Source organism: Erpetoichthys calabaricus, chromosome 14 (assembly GCF_900747795.2).
Source record: "Erpetoichthys calabaricus chromosome 14, fErpCal1.3, whole genome shotgun sequence".
In the NCBI taxonomy this organism is placed as follows: Eukaryota; Metazoa; Chordata; class Cladistia; order Polypteriformes; family Polypteridae; genus Erpetoichthys; species Erpetoichthys calabaricus.
The window spans coordinates 110,008,474-110,028,961 of record NC_041407.2 but is presented as its reverse complement, the minus strand read 5'-3'; the positions used below and the strand labels follow the sequence as shown (position 1 = coordinate 110,028,961).

Genomic DNA, 20,488 nt, shown 5'->3' with positions numbered 1-20,488 from the left:
AGAAAGGACATTTTGATATATCAAAATTTAGGGGTAAACCCACAAGCCCCCCACAAAGAAAAATTAAATACCACAAAATCACAAATTTTTTAAGTTTTTGATGTGAAATTTGGTGAAATTATATAAAAAATAGCCGACACATGCTTTCTTTAATGTGCAGATCATTTTTTTGTGTATATTTTTAATATTATGTTAACTTGCATGCTCTGTGCTGCTTTGAGAAGTGTGCTTTATTCAAATAAAGGACAGAGCAGAAACAATTGCCAGGCCACATGAGTAGAACCGCTAAATGAATAGGGTGGATGTACAACTTAAGACAGGGTGGCGTCCTGGACAGGTAAAAAGAAACATGATCATGCTATGAAAAGAAAAGTTCAGCTGAGCTGAAGGAATATCCAAAGTTCAATGGTTGACGAGGACTTTTTTTTTTCTGTTGACTGCTTGCACTTTTAGAAGCATAACGGTTCTCACCAACCTCCTAGAGTGTCAAAGCCCTCTCACATGAACAACAAGATGAGGAGAGGTTGGGGTTGTATGTGTGTGCCCTGTCCCATGAAGTATCAAATGCTGCAAAGACCTGCTGCAGTGTTTAAAAGACATGTGGGGGTTGACCTGTGGGTTTTCAGTAGCCATGGGGGTATCACCAAAGGGTGAAAGGTGAGGTAACAGCTGTGTGGCTGTTCCAAAGTGCTGCACAGGATGGGGAGTAAGGGGTAAGATAATAGCTACACGGCAGTTTAATGTGCTGTGCAGCACCCTGAAAAAAGGAATATGGAAGATGAAAGTGTATTTTTGGGTAAATGCAACTGTGATGGACTGGCACCCTCTCCAGGGTTTGTTTCTTCCTTGTGCCCTATGCTAGCTGGGAGAGACTCCGCCAGCCCAAACCCCGTTTAAGGACTAAGCGGGTTAGGAAATAACTGACTTTAAATTCAATTCAAAATACACATTCCTCTAACATTTTGTTTTGCAGTTATCATCACCCAAAGTCAAATCTCTAGGAAAAGGAGGAATGTTTTGCTTATAGACAACTGTGTGTAGCATTTTCAAGAGTCAGCATCTCCTATAACCTAATAATACTGTTAGAACTTATTATTCGACTGACACCTTTATCAAGTCGACTTTCAACATGTGAGAGATGATTGGTTGCATTTTTTTTTTTTTTTTTCCAGTTCTGGAGACAGGCAAGTGGAGTGACACGCTCAGGGTCACACAGTGTCAGTAGCGGGATTTGAACCCACAGCCTCATGGTTTGACGTCTGAGGTCCAAAGCCTTAACCACTGCACCACAGTGCCTGCCAATAAAAAAAGAAAATAACAAATGTTGCGTACCAAGAAGCCCTTAGTCCGCCATGTAGTACTTTTGATCCTCCCAATTAACCAGTGGCACTATAACGAAGGCCCATTGTCTTATGAAATTTAACACAGATAGTACAGTATATATTTTGAAAGTTTAAACACGTTCATACATTTCATGTTTGTCAATACAGGAAGTGTGTTTTTCTGTCATGGATTCAGTGTTTGTGCTTTTGGCCTCATTTGTAGTTTTATTTGTAGGACCCGATGAATCGGAATCACGTTTGGAGAATATGTGCACAGAAGACTCAGTTATGATGGATGAAAGGCAACAGCCTGAAGAAGACACCGATGACGTGCAGAGCCAAGGCTCATCATCTTCATCTGAGGATTACATTATCATCCTGCCCGAATGCTTTGATACAAGCCGCCCCATAGGTGAATCCATGTACAGCTCTGCCCTTTCCCAGCCTGGAACAGAGAGGGGCATTGAAAGTGACTCTGATGCTGAGGAGTTGGAGGTCCAGACCCCTGAAGAAACAAATGCCACTACCATCCTGGGAAACTGTGTTAATGACATGCTGTGCACTTCACAGACACTGGACACCGTGCCATTAACTCCTGAAGTTGTCTCTGTACCCCCTCCACGGATGCAGTGGTAAGTGTTTTGGAGGGACATCAGTTATAAGTAACGTTTGGAACTAACAACTTTTCACACGCTTCCCTTTCCTATTGCACAAGTGAGTAGGTGTCACTCAGGCATATTTTATTTTTGTAGCTTCTGCATTTTGCGGTGTCTTTTCCTGATACAGTGGTGAAGAAGTAGAAGTCCACAGTTTTGGCAATTACATTTACAGATTCTTGAACTCATGACTTCACAGCAGGCAGTTTGCTGAATACTTATGAGCTTGGGATAAAGTCTTTTCTTATCCGGGCCAGATGTAATTCTCAAAACAAGAATATGCGTCTGGAGACCGCTAGCTAAAATCTTAGCAGTGGGAAGGCATTTTAATCTGCTGCTGTAAAGGCTACACACTTATTAGTGTCATTCTAAACCCCCAAACCCGAGCCCCTAATTTCCTCTGTACATGCACTTTAAACATTCAGAGCTGCTGTGCCCTTTTTCTCCTCATGCATTCAACAAATACGTAAATTATTGTTATGCACAGTTAGGGCAAACCACAGCAAGAGGAGGAAGCCTTTTAAAAGATTTGACACTGAAATAAAATAAAACGTTAAAATTTCAAGCACTCGGCAACACAAGTTACCTGAAGTTTAATGGTTACTTTCTGTATCTTGCAGTCATTTTTGGTATTACATCACTACTTAACAACAACCAATAGCATTGTTCATATGTGCTGCACTGGAATGTTCTGGTACAGCATGATTGGCATTTACAATTAAACCGTCATTTCACTTGCTTTAGTTGTTTGTTTAGACGTGTACTCAGAAACTGGATGCTGTGGAGCCTTGTCTGCGGTAGTTGGCTTTGCTGGATGGCTTTTGAGTGTACAGCCGTGGCCAAAAGTTTGGAGAATGATACAAATATTAATTTTCACAAAGTCTGCTGCTTCACTGTTTTTAGATCTTTGTGTCAGATGTTTCTATGGGATACTGAAGTAGAATGACAAGCACTTCAGACGTTTCAAAGGCTTTGATTGACAATGACATGACATTTATGCCAAGAGTCCATATTTGCAGTATTGGCCCTTCTTTCTTTTTCAAGACCCCTGCAATTCACCCTGGCATGCTGGCTGGCAATCAACTTCTGGGCCCAATCCTGACTGATGGCTGCCGCCCATTCTTGCAGAATCAGAATTGGTGGGTTTTTGCTTGTCCACCCACCTCTTGACCACAAGTTCTCAATGGGGATTAATGTCTGGGGAGTTTCTTGGCCATGGACCCCAAATTTTGATGTTTTGTCCCCCCAGCCACTCAGTTGTCACTTTTGCCTTATGGCCCTCTGCTCCATCATGTTGGTCACCAAACTGTTGTTGGATGGTTGGCAGAAGTTGCTCTCAGAGAATGGTTTGGTCCCATTCTTTATTCATGGCACTGTTCTTAGGCCAAATTGTGAGCCCACTGCCTTGGCTGACATGAATGGTCTCAGGATGCTTTACTGTTGGCCTGACACAAGAATGATGGGAGTGCTGCTCACCTTTTCTTTTTTCCGGATGCCCCAAACCATTGGAAAGGGGATTCATCAGAGAAAATGACTTCAGCCCAGCAAGCCAATCTCAAAATATCAGTCTGTCTCTGATGTTTTTCTTGGCTTCTTTGCTGCCCTTCTTGATGCCCACCAGGCTGTCCTCCAAAAGTTTTCGCCTCACTCACACCTGCCTGCTGCCATTCCTGATTAAGCTCTCTACTGGTGGTGCCCCCACACCCCCGATCTCATACCAGGAATACAGTATGGGACCAAAACATCCCCTGAGGGCAACTTCTGACAACCATCCAAGAACAGTTTGGTGAGCACTGGGCCATAAAGCAAAAGTGACAGCTAAGTGACTCGGGGAATAAACATCGAAATTTGGGGTCCATGGCCAGGAAACTCCCCAGACCTTAATCCCATTGAGAAAGTGGGTGGAAAAACAAAAACAACAACAACATTTATTTATATAGCACATTTTCATACAAAAAGTAGCTCAAAGTGCTTTACATAAACATAATGAAGAAAAGAAAAATAACAGACAAAATACAAAATTAAAATAAGACAACATTAGTTAACATAGAAAAGGAGTAAGGTCCGATGGCCAGGGTGGACAGAAAAAACAAAAAAAAAACCTCCAGAAGGCTGGAGAAAAAAAATAAAATCTGTAGGGGTTCCAGGCCATGAGACCACCCAGTCCCCTCTGGGCATTCCACCTAACATAAATGAAATAGTCCTCTTTGTAGTTAGGGTTCTCACAGAGTCACTTGATGCTGATGGCCATACAGACTTCTGGCTTTTAATCCATCCATCATTGTTGGAACATCATGGTGCTTTGGGTAGATGGTGGTGGCGCACGCCACCACCAACAGGACACCGGAAAAGGAAACAGAAGAGAGAGTAGGGGTTAGTACAGTTATTATAATGAATTGGATATACAGAGTATCCGGATTAAATTACAGTGAAGTTATGAGAAGGCCATGTTAACAACAAAACCCACCAATTCTGACAAACTCCAAGCATTGATTATGCAAGAATGGGCAGCTGCCATCAGTCAGGATTGGGCCCAGAAGTTGATTGACAGACAGCCTGTCAGGGCGAATTGCAGAGGTCTGGAAAAAGAAAGAAGGGCCATCACTGCAAATATGGAATCTTGTCATAAACGTCATGTCATTGTCAATCAAAGCCTTTGAAACTTCTGAACTGCTTGTCATTGTACTTCAGAGAAACATCTGACACAAAGATCTAAAAACACGGAAGCAGCAAACCCTGTGAACACCAACACTCTGGGCCACGACTGTATTGTCTCCAGAAGTCTGTATCAGCTGTTGTTCTTTTGTATCATCAGCAACAAGACCTCTCCTAATAGGAATGCTTTTCACTTCCTTTTAACTGGGGGTGAAGGCACTCGGTGTGACTCAAATGCACGCTTTAGAGTTAATCTTTTTATGAACGTAGCTGCCAGTTCTTCCAGGCTCACATTTACATGGACTGTATTGTCGTATCTGGGAATGACGGACACCACATACGCCAATGTGTGGTTCACTTTTTCCTATAATCCAGTGATGTCTTCAAATACCAAAGTATAAGCTGGTACAACAGACAGATTTTTCCTTGCAATAAGTAATGTTTGTTTTTAACCCACTTTCTCTGAATATGGATCCACACATTTAACTGACGTCTTTTTGGGAGTCTTTTCAGCCATAGATGGTTTATCCATCATAACTACAGTATAAGCTTTCTGTCAGTTGGACAACATTGCCTAGAGCACTGTTACTGCATAAATCACAAGACCCTGGATTGGTTTAGAAGTTTCATAATGAGTGAATCACCTAGTTGTCCCCAACCATATTTAGGTTGAGTCCATAATTTTAATATATATTTATAGCCCTTTGCAACTAGGGGTGAAGTTTCAGAACTGAGAGCTCCTCTCTTCCTAATCTTTCAGCTCTCATTGCCTTGTGCCCAGTAAGGAGAAGCCCAACAGGCTCCAGCTGGCATCTCCACAACTGAAGTTAAGAATTTACTTTGTTAACCGATCAAATAATAGAAATTGCTCTCTCTCTCTTTTGTTTTTAGTGAGGAAGTGTATTTTATAAATCAAGAGTCTGTGAGACCGGAGTTAGCAGAGGAATCTTCCTCTTCAGATGTCCTAACTCAGCCCTCCCCTTCGGATATAAAGGAAGGTAATGCATTTCTAGTGATTTTACACTCTTTATAACTTGCTGTAGAGCGGTGAAGCCATGTCACTCAGGTTTGGATGTCCTGCAGTGGTGTCCTTTGCAGCCTGTCGACCACTGACAAGGGAGAGTGGAATCAAACGTATACAGAATTTGAATGATGGTGAATCAAGCTGAAACTCTAGTGGGAGTTAAGTCTGCCTGATTTTTAGATTGACCAGCCCGGAGACATTGGCTTTTAAAATGTTGCTCAATATACATTAAGTGTGATATGGAAAGATTTTGAAACTGTTACTGGTGTGTGTGACGATGCGGGTTCTCTTCACGCTCCCAACGTCTATCCTGGAGCCCTGAACCCAACCTCATTGATAATGTCCCCGAGGTGAGCCGTCAAATGGGGACAAATCTCACATGAAGCCAGGGGATATATTCAAAAAGTGCTTTTATTAAAACAATCATCAAAACAAAAAGTGAAAAAGTGATGTGTCCAAAGTTCAATAAATAAATCCTTAAAACAAGTGTCCAGTGGGGATAAAAACCATCCAATAAATAAATCCATTAAAATCTGAGATTAAAATGTGCAGAAGTTAAAAATGCAGTCTCTCACTCCCTTTACTCTCCGGCCCACCTCCGTCTCTTTCTCCCCGGCTCACCCATTACTCGCAGCCGGCGGAGACCAACAGCCACGAGCACCTTCAGCTAACCTCTGTCTTGGCCTCCATCTGGACGACACTGCCAGACCGTCGAGGTCAGCACTCCTCCCTTGATCCTTCACGCACCCACAGTCGCTCCTCAGATCCCAGGGAGGACACCTCTCTGCTCACCCCACTTGCTTGTTTTCAGTGGGGCGAACTAGCCCCTAGAGCGCCACCGGCTAAGGCTCCTGCGCAGGGCCCCAGCTCGTGGTGTCTCCTCATCCAAGGTGGCCAGATCGTCCTGCCAAGCTACCATTCATTCACTTACTTTAACCTCGATTTACTTCAACTACATTGATCAATCTCTCTATACATCCCCCCTTTCTCTGGGGTCAACCCGTATATATACACCTACCTTCGCGCGCCTCTATGGGCGCAGCACCTTAATCACACACCACAGGAAGCTAATGAGGCAATCAAGAACGACTGCATCCACATGTGCAGGTGCGACTCGCTCCAATTACCTCACTAACTCCCCACGGTCGTGCGATCGCGCCCACGGAGAACAGCACGGCTATATGGATTTAAAAACCCGGCCTTTTTTTCAGAAGCCGTGGACCTGCTATACCACAGTGTGTTTTATATGAGAGAGAAATATTCAGCTTATAACAATCATCAAGAGACTTGAACTCCAAAGTTCTTACATGTTTTTTGAGTTCCTTGTAGCTAATGGCATCATCTGGTTAGCACACTTATTTGATTTTAGAAGATCAGGCATGAAGGAAGGAAGGAAGCTGTCCAATATATTTTTATAAAGGCTTACAGTGCTGTAACAAACATTAAAACACAATTACAAACTTGACAAATTGCGTAATACGTGTACACAAATATGCAAATTATTTTACACATACAGCAAAAGGAAGTAATGTCAAACTGGCAGAATGAAATTATGATCCTAACAGTATATGTCCACGTGCGTTATTTAGTTATGGGTCGTTGAGAGTGGAGGAAAGGAAAATAAACATCTGGGGGATCCACATTCAGTTATAATGCAAAGTCCTTAATAAAGTCAATCACAGTTACTGTTCAGAAGACCCCAGTCAGCTGGCGGCCCACCCCCTACTGGGCATTTTGCACTATGGGTGTGTGCTGGCAGTCTTGTAAGAAGACAGAATGTATTCCAAGGCTCCAAACATCTCTGTTGTTTCTCACCTGAACAGTAAATGGCTTGAAAGTAGAGCGGTGGCAGAAAGTGTCACAGTAGACTAGTCTTAGATGGTCAATGACAGTTTGTACTTACGGTAACAGTGATATTTTTTGTATAAACGACTGACAGGAAGAAATGCAATAAGCACAGCTAATCAGCCATTCCTATTTGTGAGACTACATCCTGATTATAAATGCTGTGACTGAAGGAGCATCTCTTATACTAGCAAAAACAAGAGTCCACGGCTTTTTGGGCCTTGTAGCTAAAGGCTGGACCTATTGCTGTTATTTTATAAATCTTTAGTAGGATAGCATCGTGATATCTGAGTATGGCCTCGGCCATTTAAGGCCTTATATATAAGAAGGAGAATTTCAAAATCAGCCCTGAACTTAACTAGAAGCCAGAGTGAAGACTTGAGGACAGCGGTTATGTGGTCACACTTTCTAGTTCTAGTAAGAGTTCTTGAAACAGCATTTTGAATCCACTGACAGCCTGTGAATGAGGCAGTCTGGTAGTCTATCATCCGTGAAATAAATGCGTACATTTTTCAGTGTTCTCCATATGTAGAAACCATCTAAATTTTCCAATATTTTTAATCTGGGGAAGATAGTGATGTTTAGACCTACTATGTTAAAAAGTGATAGAAAATTATTGCTGTCTGTATCATTCCCCCATTTAATAACCTTTCTGTTTTTTCTGTATTCAAAGACGAGTAGTTATTGTCTGTCCACTCTAAAGTCACTGATGTAGCTAATTAAGGGCACTATAGGAGAAAGAGTGTTGGGTTTAGGGTTGTGAATGTCTGCTGGCGGCTATGCCAGCTATCATAGGGCACAAGGCAGGAACGGAGCTCTGGGCCATTTACTGTTTATGATACATTTTTGAGCCCAGCAGGTAGTCAGTCAGTTGCTAATAAACGTAAGGTGTGCTTGGTGGCATGAGGAAGGTTAGGAGAAATCACATATAAGCAATAAACCTATAAGGAAAGTGCAATCTTTTCTTGCTGTTTTAATCTGAAGCTCAAAATAATGTACATCGTCAAACCCCCATAATAATGCTTTTCCAATCATCATTTAAAGTCAGGAGGGCAAAAGTTCCCCTAGTAAGATAGCTGAACGCACTAATCATGGCCCGAGAGTGTGGGGAATGCATTGCAACAGCACATGTGAGTGAGAATTTCACTGGACTATGCGCACAGGACAATAAGGACCCCTTAAGCCTATAAACCTCACCAGGTTGTGAACAAACCTGTCTTAGCTGTCACAGCTTCCAAGATGTCACCCAGTCTGCTTCACGTTACAAAGTTCAGATATGAATTGGGCTGAAACCAAATTATGTCTGACTGGAGCTTTTAGGTCTAGGCATTGCAATGGCCTCGTCTTAAACTGAATTCTTTAATTGAAGTGGTTATGTTTCTGTTTTCAGGAGGAGGTCTGACTTTTCAATCCCCTATCAAATCATACATTAACAAAGGTAGTGCAAATGAAGAGTTCTTCAATGTAGCAGTGCATTGTGAGGCAAAGGTTTTGTTATGAGTGCAACAAACCTGAAAGCAGAAATGAAGTGCACAGCACAACACAACACAGGGTGAAACAGATAAAGCTCCTGTAGTCTGTGAACTACAATGACGGTAATAGTGTGAGCACCTCAATAAGTGATTTATTAAATGGACACACCACAATCCAAAAGACAGCACATCAGACGAGGACATCACTTTGTTAGCGCTGCAGTGTTTGTGGCATGTTAATAGCAGGAGGTCATGAACAGGGCACAATGCGTCCACTAGATTCAGCAAAAATGCATCCTGTTGTTGAAGAAGTAGAACAAGTTCTTTGCAAATGACAGCATAAAGCAAAGTTCAATGACCATTGCAAAGCAAAGTTAACAGTGGTGGGGGTGGTAGTCCTATGGAAATGACAAATGCATGAGGTGATTTCAAAACATGGAAGGAGCAAAGTTCAGAGGAAAATGTAGCTGGCCCTCTCTGTGCTTGGGGGGGGGGGGGAGGGGCGGCAAACATGATTTACTTTATTTTATTGGTGTATAACAATACAATACAGTACGATACAATTTATTTTTGCATAGCCCAAAATCACACCAGAAGTGCCGCAATGGGCTTTAACAGGCCCTGCCTCTTGACAGCCCCCCAGCCTTGACTCACTTAGAAGACAAGAAAAGACCCTTGTAGGGAAAAAATGGAAGAAACCTCAGGAAAGGCAGTTCAGAGAGAGAGACCCCTTTCCAGGTAGGTTGGGCATGTAGTGGGTGTCAAAAAGAAGGGGGTCAATACAATAACACAATACACAGAACAGAACAAATCCTCAATACATTATAAAAAATAAAATTTTTACAAGTACGGACCAGAATTTAACAGTAGATGATATCCCATAATATGATTAGGGTTTGTTTAGAGTCCCGGAGACCTCATCCATCAAGCTGCCTCCCCCATTTGGCCATTCCACTGCTGAAACAGCGCTGGGCCAGCCAATCCGATGAAAGAACCCCTCTACCCCACGGTTCCTGTGATCCTCCATCAGGGATGACTTTACCTTAGGCAGGCAAAACAACTTGGCAGGTGGGCCGTGGGCACCAAGTGGCACATTTGAGTACCGAGAAGAGAAACAGAATAGGTGAGGGTTAGTAACAAATTCTAACTCTCATGTTACTTATGTTTTAGTGCTAATGACTAACAACAGAGATGCAGTCTGCACAGTTAATCAGCAGCTCTAGTCAGGGTGTGCTAAACTGAAGTCATGAGTCTTTGAAAGCCGAGATCGAAGGGGCATCTCTTATAGTAGCAGGCAGACTAGTCCACAGTTTAGGGGCCCTGTAACTAAAAGCTCGACCTCTCACTGTTATTTTATTAATTCTTGGAATCCTAAGCAGACCAGCATCTTGAGATCTTAATGTGCGCTCAGGTTTGTAAGTCATGATAAGTTCAGACAAGTAAGCCGGAACTTGGCCATTTAATGCTTTATATGTTAAAAGGAGGATTTTGAAATCTGTCCTAAACTTAACCGGGAGTCAGTGTAAGGATTTAAGAACTGGAGTTATGCGTTCGTATTTTCTAACAGAAGGGTGCGTTGGCTCCTGGTCTTTATTCAGACAAACTGGTACTGTTTAAGGAGCATGTTAACTTCACGAGGAGGCACATTGCTGTTCTCATTCTGCCAGACCAGGTGCCTGTGTGTGCATATAGGATGGCTGCTCCATTTCTGAGTTGGGAAGTTCTGCTGGATGGACAGTGCAGATGGATGGATGGGAGTCCCACTGGTTAGTTGCTCTTCTCTTTCCCCATTTGGCAAAACTCCATTAGCACTGGGAACAAGTTCACCATGAGGCTGATGTGGGAGAAAACACGAGAGACATGAAGGGAAACTGCACACCGAGAAGGACCAGGGATTGGCTTCTGTGAGGCAGCAGCACTAACTAATGCACCAATGTGTCGAGCAATAAAGGATAAAGGGAAAAAATAATGAACTGTTAAAAACTGTTTCAATTCCTGTAATTGTGAAGTTGATTAACATTTAAACCCTGACTACTAACACTGTCAGCTGAGATGTGCGTCTAATGAAAAGAAATGTTCAGTTAACAGCAAGAATTACCTGACCAAGAATCACTGGTGTTAAATCAGTCTGCCCCAACAGAGAACACCAAATGAAGACATCGCTTTATTGTGGCAGCAGCGTTTTTCTGTGTTTTTCAGTTCAGCGTTGACCTGTTCTGTCTGCTCATCACAACATCAGTGCTACAGACAAACCAAAAACGTGTGCAGAGAATGGGAGTGTAGCATCTGCATGCCGTTTGCCTTGGATAAGGACAAGGTGCCATTCCAGTATAACTTAAACCAAGTATTTAGTAATTAGGTTTAAAGTTCTGTGTTTTTTTTTTTTTCTCTCTCAAAGAGTTTACTGTATTAGCATTGACCTTGTAATTTTAATGTGAAACTGCCTTTAGCCTCTTACCAGAAGCTTCTTGGGTTGGAATAATATTACATGCAAAACACAGGCACAAAAACAAAAGGGGAAAACCAGAACTGCCACTAGGAACGCACAGGCAGGTCATTCCTGCTTCTAGAGGCTTTGCAGGCACTGCTGGTGACGACTGCTTCATTAGACATTTCTACAGCATAAAGTAGTTTTGTGTTTTCAGGGAATTCTTTACAAAGCCATGTGTAAAGTAGTGAACATTTTGGGATGAGAATTTCCTTTTTGTTTTTTTAATTCATAAGTGTTAAGTTTTGTTGAGGTGTACAGTAATCCCTCCTCCATCGCGGGGGTTGCGTTCCAGAGCCACCCGCGAAATAAGAAAATCCGCGAAGTAGAAACCATATGTTTATATGGTTATTTTTATATTGTCATGCTTGGGTCACAGATTTGCGCAGAAACACAGGAGGTTGTAGAGAGACAGGAACGTTATTCAAACACTGCAAACAAACATTTGTCTCTTTTTCAAAAGTTTAAACTGTGCTCCATGACAAGACCGAGATGACAGTTCTGTCTCACAATTAAAAGAATGCAAACATATCTTCCTCTTCAAAGGAGTGCTTGTCAGGAGCACAGAATGTCACATAGATAGAGAAAACAATCTCTAGCAAACAAATCAATAGGGCTGTTTGGCTTTTAAGTATGCGAAGCACCGCGGCACAAAGCTGTTGAAGGCGGCAGCTCACACCCCCTCCGTCAGGAGCAGGGAGAGAGAGAGAGAGAGAGAGAGATAAAAAAATCAATACGTGCCCTTCGTGCTTTTAAGTATGCGAAGCACTGTGCAGCATGTCGTTTCAGGAAGCAGCTGCACAAAAGATAGTAACGTGAAGATAATCTTTCAGCATTTTTAGACGAGCGTCCGTATCGTCTAGGTGTGCGAACAGCCCCCCTGCTCAATCCACCTAAGTCCGAATCAGAGAAAGCGCAAGAGAGAGAAAGAGAAAAGTAAGCTGGGTAGCTTGTCAGCCATCTGCCAATAGCGTCCCTTGTATGAAATCAACTGGGCAAACCAACTGAGGAAGCATGTACCAGAAATTAAAAGACCCATTGTCTGCAGAAACCCGCGAAGCAGCGAAAAATCCGCGATATATATTTAAATATGCTTACATATAAAATCCGCGATGGAGTGAAGCCGCGAAAGGCGAAGCGCGATATAGCGAGGGATTACTGTATATCCTGTTAATATTTATATATTTGTTAAATTCAGTGATTAGGATGGTCAGAGTTTTTTCTGTATTACAGGCTCTGCCAGTGTTCATCAGTACCATGCAGAGTTCTCGGGACATGGAGATACCAGGCAAGAATGGGACCAGCAAAACAGGTACTGGCTGTGCTGCAGTTAGTATTGTCTTCAAGCTCAAGTGTCCTGTTGAGGTTATACGCTGCTTAGATGTCTCCTACACACTTGTAACAGTAATATAATAGAAGATGACATTCTTACTGCCAAAAAAATAAAAAATATATAATATTAAAATATATATATATGTATATACATACATATGTATAGATGTATGTACAGTATCTCACAAAAGTGAGTACACCTCTCACATTTTTGTAAATATTTTATTCTATCTTTTCATGGGACAACACTCAAGATATGACACTTTGATCCAATGTAAAGTAGTCCGTGTACGGCTTGTATAACAGTGTAAATCTGCTGTCCCCTCAAAATAACTCAACACACAGCCATTAATGTCTAAACTGCCAGCAACAAAACTGAGTACACCCCTAAGTGGTAAATGTCCAAATTGTGCCCAAAGTGTCAATATTTTGTGTGGCCTCCATTATTTTCCAGCACTGCCTTAACTCTTTTGGGCATGGAGTTCACACAAGCTTCACAGGTTTCCACTGGAATCCTCTTCCATGACGACATCACGTAGATGGTGGATGTTAGAGACCTTGCGCTCCTCCATCTTCCCCACAGATGCTCAGTAGGGTTTAGGTCTGGAGACATGCTTGGCCAGTCCAGCATCTTTACCCTCAGTTTCTTTAGCAAGGCAGTGGACATCTTGGAGGTGTGTTTGGGGTCGTTACCATGTTCAGTTTCCGAAGGGAGGGGATCATGCTCTGCTTCAGTATGTCACAGTACATGTTGGCATTCATGGTTCCCTCAATGAACTGTAGCTCCAGCAGCACTCATGCAGCCCCAAACCATGACACTCCCACCACCATGCTTGACTGTAGGCAAGGTACACTTGTCTTTGTACTCCTCACCTGGTTGCCACCTCACATGCTTGACACCATCTGAACCAAATAAGTTTATCTTGGTCTCATCACACCACAGGACATGGTTCCAGTAATCCATGTCCTTAATCTGCTTGTCTTCAGCAAACTTTGTGGGCTTTCTTGTGCATCATCTTTAGAAGAGGCTTCCTTCTGGGACGACAGCCATGCAGACCAATTTGATGCAGTGTGCGGCGGGCGTATGGTCTGAGCACTGACAGGCTGACCCCCCTCTGTAGCAATGCTGGCAGCACTCATATGTCTATTTTCAAAAGACAACCTCTGGATATGACGCTGAGCACGGGCACTCAACTTCTTTGGTTGACCATGGCGAGGCCTGTTCTGAGTGGAACCTGTCCTGTTAAACCGCTGTATGGTCTTGGCCACCGTGCTGCAGCTCAGTTTCAGGGTGTTGGCAATCTTCTTATAGCCGAGGCCATCTTTATGTAGAGCAACAGTTCTTTTTTTCAGATCCTCAGAGAGTTCTTTGCCATGAGGTGCCATGTTGAACTTCCAGTGACCAGTATGAGAGAGTGTGAGAGCGAGAACACCAAATGTAACACACCTGAGACCTTGTAACATGAACAAGTCACATGACACTGGGGAGGGAAAATGGCTAATTGGGCACAATTGGACATTTTTCACTTAGGGGTGTACTCACTTTTGTTGCCAGCGGTTTAGACATTAATGGCTGTGCGTTGAGTTATTTACACTGTAATACAAGCTGTACACGGACTACTTTACATTGGATCAAAGTGTCATATCTTCAGTGTTGTCCCATGAAAGAATATAATAAAATATTTACAAAAATGTGAGGGGTGTACTCACTTTTGTGAGATACTGTATATAAGGATATACAGGGTGTCCCCAAAGTCACTATACACTTCCTTTTTTCTACTTCGTTCCTTCGAATGGGCTCCGCGCTTCCCCAACCTCACAGCTTGTGACTTTTTTTTTTTGTGGGGCTATATCAAAAGCAAGGCGTATGGCACTAAGCCCCTTAACCTGTCACAGCTTGAGCAAAGAATCCGCACGGCCTGCAGCGAGGTCGGGGAAAAGATGCTGCAAAACGTCGGAGAGGCTTGCGTCCGAAGGTTGTCGTAAATGGAGGCGCGCATGTGCAGGTATACAACTAGTCTTCAAGACGTTGGAACATGATGGCAAGCCTAGCAAGTAAAACTGCAACGACTCCTGTGTTGGTGCTAGAAATATTAATAAACTCAGTTTCTTGTGCAATTTTTAGGAATTTACAGTATTATTATTACTATACACATTATAAGTGTATAGTGACTTTTGGGACACCCAGTATGTGTATATATACGCTAGGTGGCACTGTTGCCTCCTTAAACCCAACACACAGACAGACACGCAGGACACTGGGTAAAAGCACTCAGAAGTATTTTAATTCTGTTTTCCTCCTTTTCAGTGCCTCCAAGCACCACAGCCACAATAAACACAAGTAAGTCCTCAATAATCACAGTTCTCTCTCCTCCACACCTCTCTGCAAGTGTTGTCCACCTCCTCCCGACTTCAGCTCGTTTGCTGGGTTCACAGCAGTCCTTTATATAGTCCTTGACCCGGAAGTACTTCTGTTCTTCCTCCCACATGACTTGCCAGCACGTCTGGGTCAGATGGAGGACTTAAGTTTTCTTCAGCCCGGATGTACTTTGGAGCTTCCGTCCTCGTGACTTGGGAGTACTTCCGGGCTATGGATGAAATACAACTCCTCCGGTCCTCTTGCAGCGTCCCCTGGTGGCACCCATGGTGCTCAGCAGGGCTGTGGAATTACACTACATGTCCCATAATGCCTTGCGGAATCTGGGGCACTATGGGACATGTAGTAGCTGCCATCTAGTGTTTTGGGGGAGGCAGTTGAAAAGCTGCCTTCCCTCATCCTTACATTGCAGGGGCGTCACGTCTCTTACTCTATATTTTATATTTTATATTTATATATATATATATATATATATATATATACTGTACATATGTAAATAAATATAAAATTGGGTATTTGCATAAGATGTATATAATAAATCATGTATATATGAATATAGTTGGACACAATATTTTCTTTACATAAATAAAAATTTGAAATATATATATTCTCACAAACACACACACCAACCAGCCAGGATCTTAATGAAGTCCAATATAATGGTGTGGGTTAAAAAGATCAGTGAGTGAAAGATGCCAGTCCATGAAGAGCTTTGCTCCTGGCTTCCCACACATGGTCTTTGCCCCTGAAGTTTGGTAGAAGTCTTTGCAGGCCTCCTTCTCTTTCTCCTGGTCTGAGCTTTCCAGGGCTGTGGACACAGTCCTGTTTATTGTAGTGGACCTCAGAATCTCATCATGGCCAGGCTGTCTTGTGATTCTGCTCTGATTGGATGATCCATCTGATGGTCGGATTTAGCTGGTTGGCTAGTAATTGACATTCAGGAGGGTAATAAGACGACAGCTTTTTCAAATTGCATCTTTCCCTTTCATTTTGTACAAGACTGCGATCATCCCTTCCCTCTGCCTCTGTCTCCCTGTACAGCTTGAAGGGGATGTGGGTTAATAAAGTCCTGTGGTGCTATTTAGAGCTTGGCTCCGACACCATCACTGGCTGCCTAATACAGTCCCTGGTGGTGGAATGTGGCCCCTGCATCGTCAGTACGGCATCCCTTGATTTAACTTTTGGGTCCACGGTATTAGAGACCACCTTAGTGGTCTTTGTGAAGAAAAGGCTTCTCTGGACCACTTTCTACCTCCTCCTTCTCCATCCTGGTGATACTTCAACTTAAAATCAGAAAACAGTCTGTTAACTTTGGGAGGAGAAGTTTGAAATTTCTTGTATCTGGCAGACATTTATATGTGCTGCCCTCAAATAATCGAACATGCTGACGCATCACCACTCAATATCCGAGCGATTACTTCTTACTAAATCTTGTTACTCCTGACTCTCTAGTTGGGTTGAGGAGGGGATTTCTGATCTGATTTGGAAAAGCTGTAGTTCTGCACGTCTTACTGGTTCACAATGTGTTCATGATAATGGAATCCTAAGAATCAATTCATTGTTTTTAAAAAAGTATAATGTATTTTTTTTTATTGCATCTTTTTTTTTTCCCAATTTTTCTAACAGGGGGATTGCAGGGGGTCTGGTAAAAGGTGCTCTGTCTGTTGCTGCCTCAGCTTACAAGGCTCTTTTTACGGGTCAGCAAATTCCAGCTCAGGTAGGTTACCATTTGGCAGCCTTTGAAACGATTCTAAGACGTAGTTGGCTTTATGAGCAGATTGATTTTGCTGAAAAGCGTTGTAGGCTCCACTTGAGTGAGAGGTTGTCCATGAAACAAGCACTTCACAGGCGGCCACCCCAACACTCAACAGGGTAGTGACGTGATGCCGCGTTTCTGTTCAGAGGTTTATTGTGGTGTCTCTGAGGCTGGGGATCTGCACTGGAAATCGGAAGGTTGCCGGTTCGAATCCCGTAAATGCCAATAGGGACTCTGCTCTGTTGGACCCTTGAGCAAAGCCCTTAATCTGCAATTGCTCAGCGCTTTGAGTAGTTAGAAAAGCGCTATATAAATGCAAAGAATTATTATTATTTGTTCTTCCTCTCCTTCAGCAGGCTGTGAACAGTCCAAGCCAGGACAGAGCCATGATGGCGGTGTTGTTAGAGATGGGGTTTGGAGATCGACACTTAAACCAGCGGCTTCTGAAGAAGCATAATTATAACATCATGGATGTAGTCAATGAACTGGTTCAGATGAGTGACGGTGACTGGTATTCGAATAGGTACTGACCCCACTGCAGAGCTGCTAACTCTTAATCAGCTTGCCATATCCTACTATACAGTAACTGGACTTAATATAAAGGACATAAACAATAGGATAAATAGCGGAGGCACTTTCTTGAATTTGCAGAAGTACGTGTTTGTTAGCGTGAGTGTGTGTGTCTGTGTCTACCCCTCCTGATAATGTATAACACCCCCCAATACACCAACAGCGCACGGCACTTTGAGGCTAGAGGAGAATCTGGGGACGACTTCTTAGATGAGAGCGCGTCTCTGTCTTTACAGTGGGACTCACATGCTGCTTTTAATCGATTTCTGCAGATCCAGCCGAGCTTCTTTGAGGTTAACATTCCAGCCCGCATCATCCTGCTGAGTGACCCGGTGGGCTGGTAAAGAGATTGTCTTTTTTTTTTTGTTTGTCTTTCTGTCTCTGGGACACAGAATTGTAGAAACCCAATTGTTTGAATCTGTTTTTTCATAGACGCCCTGGGCCTTTTTTCTTTTTAAGCGATAGCTCTAGATAAAGTGACACGTTACTATGCATGTTTAATTCATCCTGGTACTCCGTCTCTTGTTGGGTACATTACTTGACAGATTCAATTTGAATATATAGAGTGCTATTCAAGCATAATTGATTATTGCACATTGGGATCCAAAATGTTAAATTGGCCAGTCGGCATTTTGCTGGGTGGATCACTCAAGTATTCGACACATTCCGACTTTCTCATTGGAGAGCTAAAAGCGGCGGAGCGCCAGGCGTGCAGCATTCAGAAGCTTTATTCACTGACGTCTGTGCGAGTGTCTGTGTTTGGAGACGGGGGTGTATGTCGGGTCTTTCTTTCACGTCAGGAAGCCTGTTTTTGTGTCATGTTAGGTTTTGGGCTTAACGTTCCTTCCCAGCACTCTTGTGCTTTCTGCCCCGTCATTTGACCTCCTGTAGTTTGCTCCCCTGACTGTCCATGTGCTGCCTTTCAGTAGTTCACTAAGTGAATGTCATTTCATTCAATGGCTGCACCTGTGGGTCTCCTTCTTTTATTCATTGCCCTTGAACTGGAATTCTGTGTGTGTGTTTGGTTTCTCGTGTTACACTGGTATGCGGGGAACACAGAAGTAGAAAACTGATTGATTTGCTTTTTTAACTTTTGAAGGTTAACATCCATTATGGAAGGATAAGAGCATATTAAATGTCTCGCTAGACCTCGGCGTCCCCAAGTGCGCAGTCCTTGAAAGTGAATGTGACTTTGAGCTCCTGATTTTTCTTTTTCCTTTCTTTTCCTCGCCTGACTTCAGTCATAACGTGGTGGTAACCAAAGCTTGCAGTGCAGCCTGTGATGTTCGGGCCCCGTTTGTCTCTTCCCTTTTTTTTTTTTTTGTGTTCAATTCAAATATTAGACAGAGGCGTCCCATCACTTCTCATGTCTCCATACAGGGCCTGTCGTCTTCTTTGGGGCCCTCAAGCAGATTTCTTCTTGTAGTTGATGAACACGAGAAACTCAACTCTGCTTTTTATTTTATTTTTAAACCGCGTTTTCATAGTTTGTCTCCTGCCTTGTGCCCTGTGTTGGCTGGGATTGGCTCCAGCAGACCCCCGTGACCCTGTAGTTAGGATATAGCGGGCTGGATAATGGATGGATGGATTTTTTTTAGACAGCAGACGTGCTTTGATGACCGCAGGTTAACGTTACACGCCTAAGGAGAGCTTGTGGTGAGGTTGTCCCGTTGATCCCACTTCAGTGCACACGCTGCGCCTCTCTTTTTTTTTTTTTTTTGCTGATAATCTTTGTGGTTTTGGGTAAAGGTGCAGCTGTGTTCCATATTTCCAGTTTTGATTTCATTTTCTCTGGGCCTGCATGTGTTTTGATTGTTTGTTTTCCTTTTTCCTTCCTGTATTTTGTGGTTGAGTTATGGCCCTTATGTTTCCTAAAGGCACCCCAAACTGTTCGTGTTCGGAAACGTTTTACATTCTGCTTGCTCGGATTTGGTTATGTTGACTTTATAATTTGGCTCTTTTGAACCTCTTAGCGTATGCATTATGGTTCACCAGTCGACTGAACCAGGGACAACCCAGCTTTACCAACACTAGGGAAATTGTCACCGTTCTACCAGATAGAAAGACGAGCGTTTATCAGCCTTGGTGGCTGTTGATGACAGTAAACAGGGTGGCATAACAGCCATCCTGTAAACGAGGACGGGGACCGAAAACATTTGGTTAGGAAAAGTACCAATTCATCCAAAATTTCACTTCCTCTTGGTTACGTCAGTGTCCATGTGTGTGATATACACGTTGGGATGGGTGCGTGTGTGTGTGTTTGCTGTTTCAGGTCTGTCATTTTTTAATGGCAATGTATTCTCTCTCCTGATAGGGAGGCCTAAGACGTTAAATTTTGGGATGCCTTTTTTTTTGTCAGTGAGCACAGATTTCAACTTTGTTTCATATAAAGATGCCGAGTGCTTGTTTTAGCAATATCTGTTTAGAAATGTCTTCTTTTGCATGGAATAATCAACATATTGCATTAAATATGAAGCATTTTCTTTGTATGTTATATAGGAAAAGCACTTTATAGATACAACAAATGTGAGAGAAGAATGGTTGTTACTTAAATGATTTAATAAAAAGTGATTATTTGAATTTGAGTTTTCTGTTGAGTTTTTGTGTTTGTTTTTACAGAGCTGAGCTAATATTGCCGAGTTGAACAGTGAGGTCATTCAGGTGGGTGGCAGACGATGAGGTATGGTAGGTACAGTACAGCGGGCGCAGAGCTCATCCTCGGCCTGCTCTGCCATCGCTCTTTCCTTTGTATCTTTTTCTGCTCACATTTTTATTGAGAGCGCCATAAAAATAAATAAACTAAAGCCCCCATTTACATTCACTGGGAACACAGGCACAGCATTGGGCTCAAGACAAGAGCCCACCCAGGCCCCCGTGGGCAGCTGGATTAAAATGTGCATGTAATCTAGAAACTGTACAAGGTCCTGCAACGGGAAGTCGCTAACCAAACGTGAGGGCTTTTCTTGCTTACTATCGGGACAAAGTCTGGAC

General features: G+C 42.9%; 1 protein-coding gene across 5 annotated transcripts in view; it reads left to right on the top strand.

Annotated features, from left to right (window-relative positions):
• nbr1a (NBR1 autophagy cargo receptor a) overlaps positions 1-20,077 on the top strand; it is a 62,099-nt gene extending 42,022 nt beyond the window's left edge. For 2 of the 5 annotated variants that reach the window (XM_028818546.2, XM_028818542.2), the window contains 6 exons: positions 1,558-1,954; positions 5,525-5,631; positions 12,696-12,774; positions 15,103-15,135; positions 16,798-16,888; positions 17,281-20,077. In XM_028818546.2, the coding sequence (XP_028674379.2) occupies positions 1,558-1,954; positions 5,525-5,631; positions 12,696-12,774; positions 15,103-15,135; positions 16,798-16,888; positions 17,281-17,457 (884 nt within the window). In that variant the 3' untranslated portion in view covers positions 17,458-20,077. The remainder of the gene's footprint in view (positions 1-1,557; positions 1,955-5,524; positions 5,632-12,695; positions 12,775-15,102; positions 15,136-16,797; positions 16,889-17,280) is intronic. The other 3 variants (XM_028818543.2, XM_028818545.2, XM_028818544.2) reach the window with 3 other exon arrangements.
• Positions 20,078-20,488: the final 411 nt, after the last annotated feature.